The sequence below is a fragment of the Ursus arctos genome, unplaced genomic scaffold, assembly GCF_023065955.2.
Source record: "Ursus arctos isolate Adak ecotype North America unplaced genomic scaffold, UrsArc2.0 scaffold_22, whole genome shotgun sequence".
Lineage (NCBI taxonomy): Eukaryota > Metazoa > Chordata > Mammalia > Carnivora > Ursidae > Ursus > Ursus arctos.
Genome location: NW_026622897.1, coordinates 20,578,665 through 20,599,179, shown reverse-complemented (window position 1 = coordinate 20,599,179; position 20,515 = coordinate 20,578,665). Strand labels below are relative to the sequence as shown.

Here is a 20,515-nt window from a genome sequence, read left to right as displayed (position 1 = left end):
GGGAGTGGGAGAGGAAGAAGCAGGCTCATAGCGGAAGAGCCTGATGTGGGGCTCGATCCCAGATCGCCGGGATCACGCCCTGAGCCGAAGGCAGACGCTCAACTGCTGTGCCACCCAGGCGCCCCCGGTTTGGAGTATTTTTGTCTGTGTTGAATTAGAAAGGAACCTAGGGCTCTTGGTCCTGTCAGCCAAGTACATTTGACTTGGATACTTGGTTTGATTTTGTTTTTCCTCCGCCTCAATTAATTCTTTAATCAGTAGGTGGTATAGTTGAGCATCTATGGAGCTGTGGAAACAGTTTGAAGAGGTATTTTCTAAGAGGGATTAAAGGTGCTTGAAGAGTTCATTGAATCTGGAAGAAGTGTCCCTGTTTATTAAAGTTCGTCACATGCCTGCGGAAATAAAAATGGAGGGCGATTTATACAGGAGTGTTCAGTTGAAGAGTGTTTCTAAATGAAACGTTGGCCGTGTGCCATGGATAACAACAGACTCATTCTGTTAGAGATCCTTGTGTGGCTTGGGGACCCTGACTCAAAGGAAAAGAAATAGTGGGATGAGGGACCCAGAGGTTCCCCTAGTAGATTTTGCTCTTTGATTACTCTCAACTATTTATTCAGGCATGTGCTGAGCTGTGCGTTCATATCACGTCCAGTCCAGTGGGACTGAGCGTTTCTGTCAGACTGTCTTGTCAATAAATGGTCACTTGTCCTGGGTTAAGGCACCATTTTCTGATCTCGTGTATAGTATTCCTTTCTGGCGGGCAGAGTGGATTGACTCGCTAGGCTAACATGGGGCGTCAGAGGACTTGAGGGTTTTTTCCTTCACCTATGCATAAAATTTATGTTGTATTTTATGAACGACTCACCACTAATTATTTATAAAGAAAATGAGTATTAGTATCAGCACACAGGTATAGCTTTAATTCAGGGTGTTTCGTGGCATGTAACAGAAATGCTGTTTATCTGTGGTTTATTACTAAAATACTTCTATTAAGGATGTTTTTTTTTCATAATAATATTTTTATTATATTATGTTATTCACCATACAGTACATCCCTGGTTTTGATGTAAAGTTCGATGATTCATTAGTTTTGTCCATGTTGCAGCAAATGTTGAGAAGTCGTTCTTTCTGATAGCTGAGTAATATTCCATTGTATATATGGACCACATCTTAATCCAGTCATCTGTTGAAGGGCATCTCGGCTCCTTCCACAATTTAGCTATTGTGGACAGTGCTGCTATGAACATTGGGGTGCATATGGCCCTTCTCTTCACTACGTCTGTATCTTTGGTGTAAATACCCAGTAGTGCAATGGCTGGATCATAGGGTAGCTCAATTTTTAACTTTTTAAGGGACCTCCACACTGTTTTCCTTGCACAGACTGACTGGTGATATGTGCTGTCTCAGCCTCGTTTTGAGATCACCCTTCAGGTCATACGATACGTCAGGCTCCTCTTTTATTTTTCCTTTCTAGGTTCAAAGCAGTGGCACATGATTGGCCATCTGCAGCCAGAAACGTCCTACGATATTAAAATGCAATGCTTCAATGAAGGGGGAGAAAGCGAGTTCAGTAACGTGATGATCTGCGAAACTAAAGGTAGGAGAGGAATGAGAGCTCGTGCTTTGTCCCCTGGACAGTACTGGAATTCCAAACTCTGCCTTATTCCTCTTGACTCTTGATATGTTGACCTAAGGAATCGTCTGCTCCGGACCGCTTTCTAGGTGCAGGCATTAAGACCGTCCCAACAGAAAACAGAATATGTTGGCTAGAGCACTTGCCTAAAACTTAGTTTACGTAAGCATCGATCATATTCGTGAATTTCCATGTGACCCCAAGTAAGTCACTTCCCTTCTTTTCTCTCTTCGCGAAGAGAGTAGAAGTATTTGCGGAATAATTTCTGCAAATTAGAATTGCTGCGGGAATTAGAATTCTTAAACACTAAAGTATAATTTTAAGGAAAAGTGCTTCATACACGCAAGTGGCTTCTTGCATGACTGTTACGCATAACACTGTCTGCTTCTCAAGTGCGGTGGTTTCGTTCAGCGTCACAGTGCGCTAATGCTGAGCTGAAATTCTCAACTCTGCAGACATACCTAGATTGTGAAGCATCTTCTGTCGTTAGGATGGCGATGCTACACGTGAACGATAGAAACAGCTAACGTGGCGATTTACAAACTCGTGTCCAGGCTCCGTTGATTCGACAGAAAAAGGGATTGTTTGAACTTGTGTCTGTTTTCAAGAACAAGAGGAGATTTCCCAAAGTCCTCACCCGTCCCTGAGCCCTGCTAGTCTCGGTGGTCAGAGCTCAGTCACACGCTCCCCAGACCATTCCCTGGAATGGAATGATTGATCAGGACCTAGTCGAGTTGTGTGGGGTTTGAGCGGACAGCTGGATGAAATCGGGGCTCTGTTAGTGTGGCAGGAAAAGGCTGCTGAATGGGCCAGGCAACCTTCTGTGTCTGCGACAGGTGATTTTGTGATGCTGATTTAAAAATGAAGAAACCGAGGCTCAGAAAAATTGAATTATAAAGACAAGACATAGTTTCATCTTTTAATGCTAAGTCATGGGCCTTTCTGCTGCAAAACCCACATATTAAATCTACCTTTAAGCCTGTGTATACACAGACCTTTAGATTTAACTTTGGTTAGTATATATTTGAGGGGCTTTTTGTACTAGTCACTGTGATATGTTAATGGACGTTTCTTTTTTTTTTTTTTTTAAGATTTTATTTATTTATTTGACAGAGATAGAGACAGCCAGCGAGAGAGGGAACACAAGCAGGGGGAGTGGGAGAGGAAGAAGCAGGCTCACAGCAGAGGAGCCCGATGTGGGGCTCGATCTCGGAACGCCGGGATCACGCCCTGAGCCGAAGGCAGACGCCCAACCGCTGTGCCACCCAGGCGCCCCTAATGGACGTTTCTTACTTGCCTCTAGAGTGTTGTAATTCTCAGGGCAACATTAAATAAAAGTGGAATTTATCATCTCTGTCCCCAAGACATTTAAGAATCTAGCCAGGCAAAACACAGACGACAGGTAATAACTGTATTGTTTAAATAGCGTTAGAGTTAGCTGTGTCTGTAACAGTATGCATCATTAGTGGACTTTGCTGGAGAAGAAAAGGTTCTGCCTACAGACTTTCAGGTCACTGACAAATGAAAACAGCTCTTTAAAACATTAACTGTTTATAGTGAATAACTTTCTAAAATGTATGACACAATTCCCAGCCTATTTAAAGAGAGAATGTAGGATACACAGTCTCTGCTTTTAAAGAAACGAGTCAGGGTTCGCGTTCTGAACAATGATTGTCTTATCTTTAGTAATTCAGTACGGTGCTCCAGGAATGACAGAGGTGTTGAGGCCAGCCATTTCCCCTGCCCTTAAAGATCAGAGACTGTCACGGTTTTTCTTTAGTCCTTGGGTTTCTCTTTGTTTCTCATCTCACTTTTCTTTTTTCATGCTCTTATCTTCTTTTCTTCCTCCTCCTCCTTCTGCTGCTCCTCCCCTCCCCTCCTCCTTCCCTCCCCCTCCACCCCCTCCTTTCATCCCACTCCTCCCCTCCCCTCCCTCTCCTCCCCTCCCTTTCACCTCCTTTCCTCGGCCTCCTCCCCTTCCCCTCCTCCTCTTCCCCTCCTTGCCCCTCCCCTTCTCCTCCTCTGCTCTCCCTCCTCCCCTTCCTCCTCCTCCCTCTCCTTCCTCTTCTTCTTCTTCCTCCTTCTCCTCCTCTTCTTCCTCGTGTTAGCTTTCCCTCTTACTGACGTTGATGCATCTGTCTCCCTCACCATCCACCACAGACATTTTTAACTTTAGCAGAGACTGGCAAAATCATCAGGCTTGGTAGAATTATGAATAAATAAAGAGTAAATGAAGAGTGAACCAACCTGACGGACTGTGGTGATCGTTAATGTATGATCTGCAACATCTATTTTGCCTCAGAAACTCGTTTGTTTTCTTTAGAATTGGCAGGGGCCTTAGAATCGTCTAATCCAGCATACCACCTGAAGCAGGAATTTCCTTTAGAGTCTCTGCCAAGTGTTCATCCACTTCTCAGTGTTGGGGACCTCTTTCCTTTGAAAGGTGGCCTCTTCTTTATGGATTCCTCGCTCTGTTCTGCGTAAAGGTGCTAGAAAATTGAACCCCAGCATAACGTTTATTGAAGTAGAATTTTTTAAGGACCGCTCTGCTCCACTGGGCTGTTAGGGGCCATAACAGGAAATATGATATAATACTTAATAGTAACAAAATTGGTTGAGCACTGCCTTGTGCCGGCCTCTGTTCTAAGTGCTTTACACGATTAACTCATTTACTCTCCATCACAGCCTTACCGTAGAGCCTTTATCCTTATCTCCAGTTCCCACATGCAGAAACTGGTTCCCGGAGGTCAAGGTCATGCAGCCAAGGATAAGTGGTAGAACAGAATATGCACCTGGCAGTCTGGTTCCAGAGAGCCGGCTGTCCGCCCCTATGCTCTGCTGCTTTTCTATGGCATTTAAAGCATTAAGCACATGTTATTTGAGGACAGAAAAAATGGGCTTTGAGTCCCACCTGTTATTAGCTTTTGTTGTCACTGTCTTCCAGAATATCAATGAATTAGGTGAAAGAACTGCATTTAGGGGCGGCTGGGTGGCTCAGTCGTTAAGCGTCTGCCTTCAGCCCAGGGCGTGATCCCGGCGTTCTGGGATCGAGTCCCGCATCAGGCTCCTTGGCTGGAAGCCTGCTTCTTCCTCTCCCACTCCCCTGCTTGTGTTCCCTCTCTCGCTGGCTGTCTCTCTCTGTCAAATAAATAAATAAAATATTAAAAAAAAAAAAAAGAAAGAAAAAGAAAAAAAGAACTGCATTTACATGGACTCCAGAGGTGGTCGGTTTTGGAATGCTTCATATTAAGCGTGAGGTTTTTGGAATTGTATATAATTGTTTGAATGGTCCACAGTCATATCTTTAATATCAGTCACATCAAAGAGGCATAAAATATGTAATTTTCAATCTTATTCAGCTCAAAGTGTGGCACATAGAAAGAAGTTTTTGTCCCATCCTTAAGTTGAAATATGGGGAGTCTTCTCCAAGTACAATTGAGCAGATAATCATATGGCAGTTTGGGTTAGACCGAGGGCGTTTGTTTCTCTGATTTTATGATGTCTCTAGAATTTGTGGACTGAGACTTTGGCACATTAGATTTTTAAACTTTTGAGCCCTCTTTGTGACTCACTGGTGGTCAGATCATCTCAGTAACAAGTGTAAACAGACTGGCTTGCATTCCCAACCAGACCTCCTTCGGAGAGTAAACCATTGCATGGAGCCTGTGTGCACTCTGACATCATGTTTTCCTTTATATGTCAACTAGTGAAACGCGTTCCTGGAGCTTCTGAGGATCCTGTGAAAGACTTGAGTACCCCTCCAAATTCTCCGGGAAGTGGACGCAACGTCGGGCCTGCGGCCAGCCCCGCTAGAAGCAGCGACATGTTGTATCTGATCGTTGGCTGTGTGCTGGGCGTGATGGTCCTCATCCTCATGGTCTTCATTGCCATGTGCCTGTGGAAGAACCGCCAGCAAAACACCATACAGAGTAAGCCATTCGTCAGTGTTTCCTTGTCTGTTTCTCAAGATGGGGAGGAAAATACTGTCAGGATAAATATTGATCTCTAATACTTCTGTGGGTTAGCATCACGGTATAAAGCACGTCAGATACTCTACAGGCAGGGGAGGTGACTTGAGGACTGTTGTAGCTGTCAGCCAGAGCAAGTAGGGCGTCACACGAAATCGCCCAGGAGAAATAAACAGCAAAGCCAGAACCAGGCAGGTCTCTATGTAAATAGCCGACTCCGTGCTGGGAAGCTCTGCTTTGTCAGACCACCAAAGAGCATGAGTTCTCGAAGCAGGAGCTTTGGAATTGCTGCAGGAACACCTCCGTACTGGTACACGTCTTGTCAGCGGGAGTAGAAAAGGCTGGGAATGAGGGAAAGGAATTCCTTTCTATGTTACTGTTACTGAGTGATACAAATTAAGGTAACATGTCCTGTTTCCATCCCTGATGTACCCATACTGCTCCAGCCTGGCATCTTGTCCCCCCACGTGTATCTAGTAATGGAAGTGATGGTGCTGTATGAAAACAGATAACCTAGAACCCCCTTTCCCTCTTCTTTCCCTAGTTCTGTCCCCTCCCCAGCTTTCTTGTTCCCCCAGCTATTATAAGACAGGGGAATCGGATCAAGCAGAGACTTCAGTCTTTGGTGGGAGGAGGTGTTTTTGGTTTCCCCTTTGTCCCCAGAAAAAGAGAATCACAGCTAATAGTTCAGGGGGAAAAAAAGGTGATTTGTTTTTATCGAATCGGTGCTTTCTAGGAGATAGACAGGGAGAGAGGTGGTGGTGGTGCTGCCAGGTTAAAAGGGTCGGAGATCATTTGATTGGGTCTTTTCCTAAATGGTTTCGGTGTCATGGACTTTAATTGTGTGAGTGTGTGCTGAATCATTAAAAGAAAAGTGTTGCTCTGGTCGTCTGAGCAAGCTTAATCTGGTTAAGGTCATTTTCCTTTGTGACTTGGTGATATGTTCAAAGATGGAAATATATGGTGGTGATGTTCATTCAGCCATTTCCAGAAGGTACTCACTGGCTGTCTTTGACGTGCCTGGCACTGTGTTAGACAATGGGGATACAGTGGTAAAAAGTAAACCTGGTCTCTGCCCTGTCAGCTTCTAGTCTGAGGAAAAGATAAGCAGGTATAGTGACGGTAACTCACCTGTGCAAGAAGTTCGGTAATAGGAGGAAGGACGCCTACTCTAGTCTTGGCGTGCTCTAATACCTTTGAAGATTTTATCAAAACTCTGCCAACAAGTCTTGTACAGTGTAGGTGCTGTATTTTCTAAGGGCTGTTACGCTTGTTCTAAATATATCTCGCAAGCATGCCTCTGGAAAGTGGAATTTTGAGGCAACTATTTAAGTGCTTTTAATATAAGGAAATGGAATAATGAGCCTTTTGCCTTTAGTACCCCGCAACTTCCACACGGGCCGTATTAACCAAGGAACTGATAGATAGTCAGTGAATGTATACACAACTCCATCCTTTCATTTAAAAGTGTTGTTTATTTCTATTTAACATTTGCCTTTTGTTGTTTTATAGTTTCTCTCAGCACTTTGAAGTGTGTGGGAATTTAAACACTTTTTCTTAATGTTGCCGGTACTTAGATAGTTTCAATTTGCATGATTTATTACTCTTGAGTAATTTCTCTCTGGCTAATTTCTCTTCCCATTAACAAAGCCTTAATTAACTTAAAGTTCCTAGCTATCTCCACACAAGGAAAAAGTAATAACTTTCTTAAAGCATATCTCATAATTAGACTTTAAGTGAACACATTTAGGGCATTTTATTTTAGCGTATTTGTAGTTTCTTAGGGGTTTATTAATAAAACTGCCCACGCAAGAAGATTGTCTTTTTCACCATCTTACTTTTTTTTTTCTTTTTTGTTCTCTCTTAACAGAATATGACCCTCCAGGTTATCTCTACCAGGGGTCAGATATTAATGGTCAGATGGTGGAATACACTACTCTGCCTGGCACAAATCGGATAAATGGGAATGTTCATGGAAGCTTCATAAGCAATGGGGGTCTCAGCAACGGTTGCTCCCATCTTCACCATAAGATCCCGAATGGAGTCAATGGAATCATGAACGGGAGCTTAAACGGAGGGCTTTACTCGGGGCACACAAGCTCACTAACCAGGACACATGTGGATTTTGAACATCCTCGTCACCTAGTAAATGTAAGAGACCTAATTGTAGATAAAGCCTCCCTGTGCCCCATGGTGCCAGGGAGCAAGAACAGGGTCAGCCTCCTTGGCCTTTGTCAACATAGAAACCTCATGGGTTTATTAGACTGGAAACAGTAGGTATTACTGGCAACCCCTTGATCCAGAGTAATCTCCGTTAAGCTTTCTATTGGCAGGTGATAGTATGTTCATCAATTTGCTTTATGTTTTAAAATTATTTCACAGTGAAAGTGGAATACCAGTAACAAACTGGCTGGAAGTTATTCTTGAGAGGTGGAAATACCATTGAGCGTTGAGTGGACCCAGTACTTTAAATTTGCTTCATTAAGAGCGGAGTCTGGAAACTCATATGCTTTAGAGGGGTCGGGCAGATCGTGAAATTGAGCAAAGCAAGCTGGCAATGAGACAGAAACAGTGGAGGCCGTAGCAGTCCGAGAGCACCAGCTGCAACTCAATCCAGTTGTTGGCACAGAGAACTGAGGGCCCCGGGTTACCGGGTTTTCTGATTTTTTCAAAGCATCTTGTAAATCTTGGCAAAATTGCCAGATTTTTTACATGTTGGCAACTAATTCCAGTTTTTGAAAGCATTTTGTAGGCCACGTGGAACCTGTCTGCAGGCCACCAGATTGTGACCTCCAACCTATAGTGAGTTTTTGCTTGTTGTGGCCAACGTGTGGTAGGGTTGCTGCCTGTAAGATTTTTGCCTTTATTTATTTATAATTTTTATTATTTTTTTAAAGATTTATTTATTTGAGAGAGAGAGAAAAAGCGCAGGGGCAGGGGGAGGGGGAGTCGCAAGCAGACACTGCACCCAGTGCAGAGCCTGACTCGGGGCTCAGTCTCACGACCCTGAGATCATGACCTGAGCCGAAACCAAGAGTCAGGTGCACCACCCAGGCGGCCCCGGGATTTTTGCTTTTTATAATATTAGTATTCTTTAGCCACAAGGAGTGATAGACCTTGAAAAATACTTTATTTCGGGATAACTTAGTGATGTAGTTTAATTTTTGAAATGGGAATAGAACGGCTAGCATATTTTACATTTATGTTGGTGAGAGAGGTTCTCTGCATTAGGGAGTTTGCTTTATTACATGGTTTGGATGTGTGGCCATGTTATTTTTCAGTCAAACAGGTGGTATGTTTAGTTGCACTCATTGTACCATTAAGCCCTCATTGACGTTTTTGTCCATGTTCTGATTACAGATGAATTTTCCATAACCCACAAGGTGCTAAAATTTGAAAAAGTTTAGTTTTTTCACCTTCAACTTCAACAAAGATTTATTAAAATATTACATTTGGAGAACAAAACTGTAATATATATTTGTATCTTGAAGCTGGACATGTAATGGGTTTTGTGTGATCTAATTTAAGAATATTGTAGAAAAATACCTAATTTGCTTGAATGCATCTCAGGACCAAAAGAGTAACGATTTCGTTATTTTACATGGAATGGCGTGGCTTATGTTCAGACTTTGTAAACTTTTTTGGTCACTATTCCTAGTCCAAGCTACTAACGTTGTCCAAGAAACGAAACGAGAGAGCATTAAGGTTTGAATAGCACATGCTGTTTCCATAAGAAGGAGAAAAAATAAATCTGATGTTTGATTGAGGATTTGGACACAACAGTTTGGGTTTTTTGAACATCGAATTGCTACTTAAATAATAGTTGCCCCTTTAGGTGTATAATTTTAGAGGCTACCATCTGTGGGTTTTACTCACTAGTTTTCTTTTCTTTTCGGGGTGGGAGGAAATGGGGACATATTTAAAAATACTGGCGATCGTAAAAATCATCGAATTAACTTTGATGTGTTTAGTGATTCGATTAAGCACATTACCCGTAGCTTAACTTCACTTCGTGAAGTTTTGGAGCTGACGTCCACAGACGGCACGTAGCAGAAGATATACTTTCTCGCAATGTTTTCTTAAAAATTCCTGTTGCTAGCTGGATCAGGAATGTTGAGAGACGTTTTCAGTGCTTTTGGTTTGCTTAGATTCTGGCTGTTGTTATGAGATGAATGGAAATGGAAAGTATTCTGGGAAAAACAATTGCCTGAACTTTCCTTAACCTCAAAGAACTACTCTGGGTTTGGGTGCAGTGTGACAACGTCTCCCACCCGTATCAGACTCCGTTCTGCTGTTTTTCATCTGAAAGCAGAATTTTTACTCTGACCAAAAGGCTGGTTCAATTCTGAACATCAGCTGTGAAGAACTCTTGCCATTGTATGTGTCAGGCAAGCGTTTTACAATGAGGTATGTGTTAATCTGGGCATTTTTCTTAATTGCCGGGCAGTTTCCGCCAAAAGCAACATCAAAATATTAATTCTCCCCTCCAAGTCATTGCTGGCTGAGAATCTACTCCATCTGGAAAAATATAACATGTTTTAAAACTTAGTGTAGTCAAGTGAACAGACCTAATCGAAATAATTACAGGAAAATGAAGATGGGTTTATCTTGTGACATCATTCAAACAGATTTCCACCCTGTTTCTCCAACTGGCGTCACGTAAAATTCTCCCATGACTGCGAGAAGAGTACAAATGAACAGGAGTCTCTAATGTACAGTGTATTGGGGGGCCAGTCGATTTGAACCACTGAAGGGGAAGTGACTAAATTTCTCCATTTCTTTGGTTCCTTCCAGGACAAAAATACATGGAAAAAAAACATGGCAGTTGGTTCGTAGACTGTAGTTTTAATGTCGTAAGGAACCCATTTGTAACTATTGGTAAATAATGATAAACATAACCTTGTTCGGGGGTTGGTTAGACTACACCGTGTGGCCGTTTGTCACTGGCCTGGCTTTCCCATTGGGGCTGTTTGGTTATGGGTTTGTGGTCTCTTCACGCTGTGCGTTTCTCTTTTCCCCTGTACTTCCTTCCTGACAAGGGTGGTGGCGTGTACGCGGCGGTACCTCAGACGGACCCGATGGAGTGCGTTAACTGTCGGAACTGCCGGAACAACAACAGGTACTCGGCTCTGTATTTGCGCGGGTTGTTGGGAATCCGGTGTGGGACTCTTCTCTTTGCCCCCTTCCCCGAAGGGCGTTCGTGGCGGTTTACACAGGCTACGGCTCTCACAGTAGGAGACTGAAGCGTAAGGCTGTTACCGCTCTTTGGGCCCTGCTCGACGGTTTTCACCTTTCTGGGCCTTGGTGTCTTGAGCCAGATGGACAATATTAAAGACATTGCTTCTCACTGAGATGTTATTAAAAGGTTTGATGTATGTGAAATCTTTACAGTCATTCTCTGTATACAGACTTTGTCTTTTCTCACCTGTTCTTTTCCACTCCGTTCTTTTCCTCTGCGTTAGGAATGAGAGCGTGTTTGAATGTGAGGGGACAAACCCTCTGTATAAAGTAATGTGTTTTCGTGGTAATATTGCTGAGATTTTCTTACTGGAGTATTCAATACCTTTTTTTTTTTTTTTTAATTCTTAAGACCTTGTGATAATTAAGTAGCAGATTTCACTTTTTTTCCCACTTTATTTTAATTTGGGGGGTTTTAAAAATTCCTAAGATAGGTACTCACAGCATTTCAAACAAGATAGAAATACGTAGGATAACATGGCCATTTAAATTTTTTTTTTAAAGATTTTATTTATTTATTCGACAGAGATAGAGACAGCCAGCGAGAGAGGGAACACAAGCAGGGGGAGTGGGAGAGGAAGAAGCAGGCTCCTAGCGGAGGAGCCTGATGTGGGGCTCGATCCCAGAACGCCGGGATCACGCCCTGAGCCGAAGGCAGACGCTTAACCGCTGTGCCACCCAGGCGCCCCGTGGCCATTTAAATTTTGACGCTCTCCAGGAAGCTTTCAGGCTGCCTCTACACAGTCACCCCCACAGATGGTCAGATTTTCCTTTGTATTAAAGTTGTGTCTGTCAGAAACCTTAGCTCTTTTTCTCCCGTAACAACGGTGTTGGGGGACATGGTCTCAGAAGCCCTCCCCAGCTCTAAAACTCTGCATTTAACAATCGTGTTAGAGTTAGTATGTTAAATAATGAGTATGGACTGGAGTTTGGATATCTCATTATTGAAAGGGGGTGGGACCTATATTTTTTAAATCAATTACAAGGTGAAGAGTCGTGTCTGGAAATTACCAAAACCAGAACTTGGAAGTAGCCAGTCAACTATAGGCTTAACAACATGTTTCTCAGCATGTGTTTTGAGAGTTGCAGAGCAAAAGCAGTAAAACTTCTGGAGGCTCGTCCTTACCGTTCACTTAGCCCATCTTAGGGGGTCTGTGTTAGCAAGAGCCATCTGCCTATTTTGTGTACTAAGATTGTTTGTTGCATTTTTTAAAATTCTGTCTGACCCTAGCTAAATTTTAAGATGTTTGTAACATTGGAGCCGTATTTCTGTCCTGAGCTGGTTGTAGACTTTATCGCAGTTTGTTAGGGACATGCTGAAGATGCTTCATACACCCGGTAAGTAATCGAATAGACTTAATTAAAACAAAAGGTATTGCCTGAAAACGTAGTGTGTTCTCCTTTGTGGTCTTGTGGCCAGTGGCGGATCTCAATTCAACATTGGCATTAAAGCGATGTTGCGAGAGTACCTCTGGCCTGAGAGTAAGTAGACAGACATAGGCTTTGCCACTGCTCAAATCCCTGATCTTGGAAATGTTATATAATGTCTCTGACTATTTCCTTATCTGAAAAATGGAAAATTGCCCTAGGTAACGTAAGATCTCCCCAACATACTCTGATGCTAGATTTTGAAATTTGCTGGTAATCACGTCTTTATGACAAAGTTCTCATCCTGGTACCAAAAAGACATCCCCTTTCCTTAAAAGAACTTTTATGACCAGTATCTACCATCTTGCATTCATGGCCGTTTGTGTATTTGTGTAAGTGAATGTGTGCATGACTGAGTATGTGTATAGTACTGGGGGCTTTTGTTACACATTTTTTTTCCTTCAAGACAATGGACAGTTAATAGTTCTATTAATTTTTCAAGTTGATGACTTCTTGCATTTCATGTGTGGGGGTTTTACTTTTATCTGGGAACATAGGTGCATTCTCTTTAGCCTGAGAAAACCAGCTTCTGTTTCCCCCTGGCTTAAATGTACTTCTTCCCACATAAGAGTCTGCCTGTTTAGGGCAAGCCTTGGCTTGCCTGCTTGCCTCCAAGGTTAGCCTGATGTCTCACCTGGCTCCCAGGAGCCATTATGTGATTTTGATGCTTAGTGATTGGCCAGATAAATATCAGTAAGGACCTACCTTCAACTCTGGAAAATTGGAATCATTACATTTAAAGCCTCTAACTCTTTTGACTTTGAAACTGAAAACAGGTATCTTTGCTCAAGATCCCCCCAGCTGGCAAAATCTGTAATAAGCTTTGAATGCTGACAGGTACGATGTGCACAATTTTAGTCAATTTGCACTTTCAGAATATTGACATTGCTAACAATACATTTGCATTTCCTAATGCCAGTTGAACTAATGTGTAAACAAAAAGAGGCATAATTTCAGTGAAGTTATGTGACGGTCTACCGAAGGCTGAGCACAGGCACACCTCGTTTTATTGTACTTTGCCTTACTGCACTTTGCAGATACTGTGTTTTTTCACAAACGGAAGGTTTGTGGCCACCCTGCCTCACGCAGATCTGTCGGCGCCCATTTTCCAAGAGCATTTGCTCACTTTGTGTCTCTTTCGCATGTTGGTAATTCTTGCAGTATTTCAGAATTTTTCATTATTCTGTTATAGTGGCCTGATCAGTGATTGCGACTCACTGAAAGCTCAGATGACGGTGAGCGTTTTTTAGCGATAATGTATTTTTTAATCAAGGTACGTACGTGTTTCTTTAGACAGAGTGCTGTTGCACGCTGTATAGACTGAAGTATAGTGTTCACGTAACTGTGTGCACTGGCCAACCAACAGATTCCTCTGACTGGCTCTAGGGTGGCATTTGCTTTATTGCAGTGGTCTGGAAGCAAACCTCAGTATCCCCAAGGTATGCTGGCAGTGTGGTTCAGTGGTTAGCACGCTCCAGCATGCGATAGAATCACTCGGAGTGCTTGTGAAAACACAGATTCCGAGGCTGTCCCCTTAGAGTTTCTGATTCAGTAGGGATAGGGTGGGGCCTGAGAATTTGCATTTCTGATGAATTCCGACTGATGCTGGTGCTGCTGGTCATGGCACCTTGTTTTAAGAACCACTGGAATAACTGGGCTGGTGAAGAGCAAGTACAGGGTTCGCAGGATGTAAAATGGAAAGCTGGACTGAGTTTATGTCACGGATGATCCTGAATGTCACGGTTTCATAGTTAATTTCATAAACATGTGTCAGGCGCCTGTCACCTACTGGGCGCTGGCCCAGGCCCCACTTTCGGAGAGCCCGTAGTCTAATCGTGGCGATTCACAGCAGAGCTCCAAATACAGGGAGTAGGGTTTGAAGAAGCACGTTGAGTCTTGCAGTTTTACGTTTAAGGAGTGGAAAAAAATCCCTATTGTTTCAATAATAAAGGTGCAGGAGGGATATGAGATTTTTTTATGTTAATCAAAAGTGGGGGATATCAGTTAAAAGTTGAAAAACAATGGGCTGGTCGCATCATGTTTCTCCGGAAGATTTTTGAGAAGGGGAGCCATGTATTCGAGAGATGTGTTTAGGCTTGGTTAGTGGTAGCAGGACACAGGTGGGATTGCAGGGAGGAGACCAGTTAAATTGTTTCTATAATGAAGCCCTTAGCTTTCATGCAAGGAGGGGGGATAGAAAAGAAGGGATGAGGGGGGTTCTTGTTTGGCAATCTTTTTTTTTTTCAAAGATTTATTTATTTGAGAGAGAGAGCACGCAGGGGGAGGAGGGTCAGAGGGAGAGCGAGAGACAGAATCCCAAGCAGACTCCCGCTGAACATGGAGCCTAATGTGGGGCTCAGTCTCACAACCCTGAAATCATGACCTGAGCCAAAATCAAGAGTCAGATGCTTAACCGACTGAGCCACCCAGGCGCGCCTAGAGTGGGAATCTTTAGGACTTGGCCATTGACTGATAGGGATCAAGAAAAAAAGGAAGGCTCAAAATGAATAGAAAGTTTCAAGCATGGATGGCATGGTAATTGCCATGGTAATAGTCACAGAAATAAGGAACTGAAGGGACGCCTGTGTGGTTCAGTCTTCGGTTAAGCGTCTGCCTTCAGCTCAGGGTCACGATCCAGGGTCCTGGGATTGAGCCCCATATTGACTCCCGGCTCAGTGGGGAGTCTGCTTATCTCTGCCCCACCCTGCTTGTGCTCGCTCTTGTGCTCTCTCTCTCTCTCTCAAATAAATAAGTAAAATCTTAGAAAAAAAAAGAAAGAACGAACTTAATAAAATGACACATTGAGAAAAGGTGATGGATTTGGTTTGGGGCATTTAGAGTTCCAAGGGTCAGGTGGGTATCTAAGGGCACAGATGACCTGCTGGTGTTGGGTCGGGGGGTAGATGGTGAGACGGATTCAGAGTCATTTGCATCAAAGTGATAGAACTTAAGTATGGGTGGGGTCACCAAGGGAGATGGTAGCTATGGCTCATTATTTTTGTATTTTTAATCATTTAAGGTACTGTTTTTGCCTTATTTCCTATGTATTTAAAGTGATTAGACATCCTTTTTATAAGACATTCTCTCTTTTATGATTTTTTGTTTATGGCCTTGAAATGTCTTCGAGGAGAGGCGTCTCAGTTGGTTAAGCGTCTGACTTTTGGTTTCAGCTCAGGTCATGTGTTCAAGCCCTTCATTGGGCTCCACTTAAAATAATAATAATAATAATATAATAATAATAATATAATAATAACAATAATAATAATAAAACATCAGATCCTGGTACTATTATTTGAAACGTCTTCGAGGAGATGATGCAAGGGGTGTGATAGCATAAGAAGGGCGAAAGGAAAAAGCGTTCATTTATTCATTCAGCAAACATTTGTTGAAAGTCTGTACTGGGCCAGACACCCAGCTAGGTCCTGGGGGATAATGAACGAATCAGGCATTGTCCCTGACTGGTTTGCTCACTGTAAGTGAGCTTATAGTTTAATGGGGAAACATACCTTTTTTCAAATGATATAAATAAATCATAAAAATGACTGTATACCTAAAACTGGGTGCTTTAAAGGAAAAGTAGGGGCGCCTGGGTGGCACAGCGGTTAAGCTTCTGCCTTTGGCTCAGGGCGTGATCCTGGCGTTATGGGATTGAGCCCCACATCAGGCTCCTTCGCTAGGAGCGTGCTTCTTCCTCTCCCACTCCCCCTGCTTGTGTTCCCTCTCTCATTGGCTGTCTCTATCTCTGTCAAATAAATAAATAAATTCTTAAAAAAAATAAAATAAAAAAATAAAGGAAAAGTAAAAAATGTATTAGGAACAACCTCCCTAAACAAGTGACATTTTGCTCTAAATGAATTTTAACTGAAGAATTTTAAAACTTGGTAAAAGAGAAGGGGATAGGTTTAAAACTTCCCAGACAAAAACAAGGTACCATTTGTGCAGTATCTATAAAGCAGAATGCCGGGATCTGTACAGATCCATGGCAGGAACCTTGCAAGCGAAGGGGTCAGAGGTAAAAGGTGAGTGAAAGCAGGTCATACAGAGCCGTGGTGAGTCAGCAAGAGATGTTAAGTAGAACAGCATTGTGCTAGAACATTCTGGATGGAGTTTGGAGAATAAATTGGATGGGGCAAGAGAGGATACAGGGGACCAGTGAGATCGCCAGTTCAATAACTCAGAGGAGAAGCTGTGTGCTAGGACGGTTGCAGTAGACATGAAGAGAAGTAGATGGGTTTGTGAGATTTAGGAGGTGCCAATTAAAAAAAAAGAGAGAGAGACGAGTGATTGGTTGAAGAGGCAGGTAGGGGATATCTAGGTAACTGGGTGCAACCACTGAGCTAGGAATGACTACAGGAGATGAGAAGAAACTGTTTACCCCTTAGTGCACCCTTAGGAGTCATCCTTTTAGAGCCCACATCAAACTAACCTCAGCTCTCGTATTCCGCAGATGCCTGAGAACTGAGGAAGTCTTGCTTAGGGCCTGCCCCCTCTGCAATCTTAGCTGCATAGTGTCCTGCCGTGCTTTCGTGGGTTTAAACTTAAGTGTATTTTGTAGAGTGGCACTTAAGAAACAAGTCAGTGCCAGCTTTAGACCCCTTTTATCTTCCCTCTGTTTTGGTAATAACTATCTGGAGAGAAAACGTTGCCTTTATTGCCTAAATTGGAGTACTGATGTGAAAATTTGAGAACAAGAGGGAAATGTACAGTGCAACAATCTGTGGAGTTTTATTTGATTCTGGTGCTCTCGTGGCATGTTGTAAATGACTGCCTGCTTCACTGTATTCAGCTAATTTGAACCCTTTTCACGTTTTAAGAGTGATATGTAATAGCTCACCATGGACAGCTAGAAAGAGGCGTATAGAACGCAGCTTTCTGGGGAGCCAGTCCCATACACTAAAGACTTAATTGAGAAATCCTTGTGCATTTCAAGAATGTAACAGATTTCAGTCAAACAAATCAAAAGCTTTCTATCCTTCTTCTCTTCTCCTCTCCTCAATTTAAAAGGCATTGGCGCAGTTCTGGATATATAATCAACTGGGGTTTGTCAGTTGCTTGGCTAGCTTAGTGGGAAAGGATTGACGTTAAATCCTGTGTGTTTACCATCAGTCTTGATCGTTTGTAAAAGACTAGAGAGGACACTGATGGAATTCACAGATGAACGAACTGAGAGGTCCCATCAGGAAGGAACAAGAAATTAAGGGTCCTAGAGAGATTGGAAGTGGGCAGGAAGTAGCCAAGTAAAAATCAGCTTGGAAAAATGTATATAATCCATCTGGGAATAAAAGCACAAGCTACACATGGCTGTTGGTCCAAAGGAGAACTGAAATTAGCGCCTTAGGAAGCACGGATACTATGAATGATCGATCTCCAAGGCTTTGCCTGATGACGACCTTGAAAGTCTGTGTGTTCCTGGGCTTGGGGACACTCTTTTACCAACTTGGAAGCTTCCACTGACCTCAGATATCGGCAGATAAAAACAGTGTATACAGATGAGCATGCAGACATTTTGTTACATTCTAGCTCTTTCTGGCCTACAAGTCGAGCTGCCCCGCTGGTTTGTGAAGCATGAAAACGACTACTTGTCGAGTGCGCCCAAATTCTTTCCTCCAGCAAGTGAGTTGTTGTGACTCAATCCGTCTCCTGCGGCTGATCACGTCGCTACTTTAGAACTAGCCATAAAAACCAAGGCAGAAAACACACAAAACCTAAAACTTGGTTTCTTTTCCATCTGTGGTAATCTTGCCTAGTTTCCTAAGAAAAAAAATTCAAAGCACTGTATCTGAGTTTTAAAATTGCTCACTACCTTCCTTTTGGGGAAGGTCTGTACTTCCTACTTAGAAGATGGAGACCGAGGGCCCACTGTGAAGGGTAGGTGGTTAGGATAGTGTTTTTTGGTCTCTTATTTGTAAGATAGCGTGCACGTGAGCTTGTCAGTGTTCAGTAATGTCCTCATTTATTGTCGCTTGTTTGTGACAGTCACCAGTAAACTAATTCCCAAAGGGCAACTCCCACCTTGAGACTGGGGTCATTGCATCCAATGAAGAGTATACCGTGAGAGTGGGGGATAGCCATGGTCCTGGGGGAACGTCAGCAGGGTTCTGTTGCATAGCAACTGATGAGCCTCCAAAAATAAGGGCTGGGTCAGCAAACTGACAGAGACACTGAGGCAAGAGGAAACAGAAGTGAGCTGAGTATTAAAACAAACCACCACCCAGATGTGACTGTGTCAGAAGTCTCCAGAACATACTCATGAGCTTACGTGTCACACATCCAGGAGATTCATGAATAGCCAGTCTTTGCCCTCTGGGGATAATCAAAAGAGGAAACTTAATGCACGATTTACGCAAGTATCTAATCGGAGTGATTATGTAATCACGCTTAACACAAATATCCAGCTGTGTGTGAAGAAATGGAACATCTCGCTAGAAAATATGTCAGGGGTCCTGGATAGTTTTCCTGGAATATCCAGAATACATTTAGAGAAATACTAAAGCAACATACTGACCCAGGCACAATTCTATGCCACTGCTCCAATCTCTTGTTTTCTAGCGTGTGCTATTCAGATGGTTCGTTCAAGAATATTATTTTTATGACACTATAATAGTCATTTTTCTGTCTTACAGGTGTGTCAGGTCTGTCCTGTTAACTGAAAGATACCTTGGTAAACTAACAGGTCCCAGACCACCTGAATTCATTTTAGCACACATTTTGGGATGTGGCAAGATGCCCAGAGTTCTATTTACTCAATGTTTTTAAACTTAAAATTAAGAAAAGTAGTTTCATTGAGCCAGAGACAGCTCCGTGAAAACCTTCACTCTCCCTTAAGCCAATAATAACTGCAGTTGAAGGGCTGTTTGAGAAGCCTAAGGCAGTGAAGCTACAAACTCTTTGACTGTGTGAACGGTAAAGTGTGCCCTGTAAGGGCAGCTCGATGAGTGTCAGATATTTGCAGTATACTTCTTGACCTGTCTTCACGGCCTATAGATTTGGGTCTTTTTTTTTTTTTTTAAGATTTTATTTATTTATTCGACAGAGATGGAGACAGCCAGCGAGAGAGGGAACACAAGCAGGGGGAGTGGGAGAGGAAGAAGCAGGCTCATAGCCGAGGAGCCTGATGTGGGGCTCGATCCCACAACGCCGGGATCACGCCCTGAGCCGAAGGCAGACGCTTAACCGCTGTGCCACTCAGGCGCCCCCGATTTGGGTCTTTATAGATATTTTTTTATATGATTACCTGACAGCGTTAGAAATTTTAGTTCAAGTATTAATCAGTAAAATTGGTTTCACATGCTGTGTTCCTGATTCTATTCAGAACAGGTATTGTATTCCTTTTTAATTTAATTTAATTCTTTAAATTTAATTTTATTTTATAAAGATTTTTATTTATTTATTTGAGAGAGAGAGAACACGAGCAGGGGGGAGGGGCGAAGGGAGAAGCTGACTCCCTGCTGAGCAGGGAGCCCAATGCGGGGCTGGATCCCAAGACTCCAGGATCATGACCTGAGCTGAAGGCAGACACTTAATGACTGAGCCAGCGAGACGCCCCTATTCCCTTTTTATGCATTTTGTCCTCTATGCTTGTGTCTTAGCACATAACCGCTAAGTTGAAGCCATTTTTATGCCAACACATGTAGATACCTGGACTAGAATGAAATTATCTACGTGTGGTTATCCAAATGGTTAATTCCTGATGATTAGGAGTTAGGATTTGGTGTATCAGAAAACTTTAAATCAGTTTGGTTTATCCTGTTGGAAAGTGGGTAATCCAACTCAAAGTACGATCTTACTGTCGACACCGTTCTATGAATTGAGAGTCACAATTCAGAGCAAAAGCATTAACAACTGCGGTCATCTCGCGTTTCGCTTAGCTGAAAAATAGATACCAAAGAATAGGGAATAGTAAAATTGTACTTTTTTTTCTTGTTAAATATATGTCATTTCTTTTAAAACATCTTGTGTATTTAATCTGTGTGTTTACTTCGGCACAGAAAACCCGGTTATCAACGATCATAGTTGGCCGGGGCCCCTCTGACTTGGCCGGCCCTTCAGCCCTGCCCCCCCCCCCCACGTGATTCAGCCCCACTGCCACACAGCGGTGCCTCACACTCAGATGTTAGGGCTGCCCTTACAGTGCATTTAAAAATCTCACCCTTTGCTGTAAATGAAAGAAATGAACAGAGAAAAAGAAACTGAAAGGAAAGAAACAGAAGAATTTAAGGCTTCTTCCTATCCGGTGAGTCTTCATTAT

The 20,515-nt window shown here is 42.9% G+C and overlaps 1 protein-coding gene across 8 annotated transcripts in view; it reads left to right on the top strand.

Annotated features, from left to right (window-relative positions):
- Positions 1 to 20,515, top strand: part of CDON (cell adhesion associated, oncogene regulated) — a 99,815-nt gene that overhangs the window by 68,822 nt on the left and 10,478 nt on the right. For 6 of the 8 annotated variants that reach the window (XM_048217173.2, XM_026505451.4, XM_044386546.3 and 3 more), the window contains exons 15-18: positions 1,475 to 1,597; positions 5,341 to 5,562; positions 7,472 to 7,752; positions 10,641 to 10,720. In XM_048217173.2, the coding sequence (XP_048073130.1) occupies positions 1,475 to 1,597; positions 5,341 to 5,562; positions 7,472 to 7,752; positions 10,641 to 10,720 (706 nt within the window). Of the gene's footprint in view, positions 1 to 1,474; positions 1,598 to 5,340; positions 5,563 to 7,471; positions 7,753 to 10,640; positions 10,721 to 20,255; positions 20,501 to 20,515 lie in introns of all 8 variants that reach the window. The other 2 variants (XR_008960852.1, XR_008960851.1) reach the window with 1 other exon arrangement.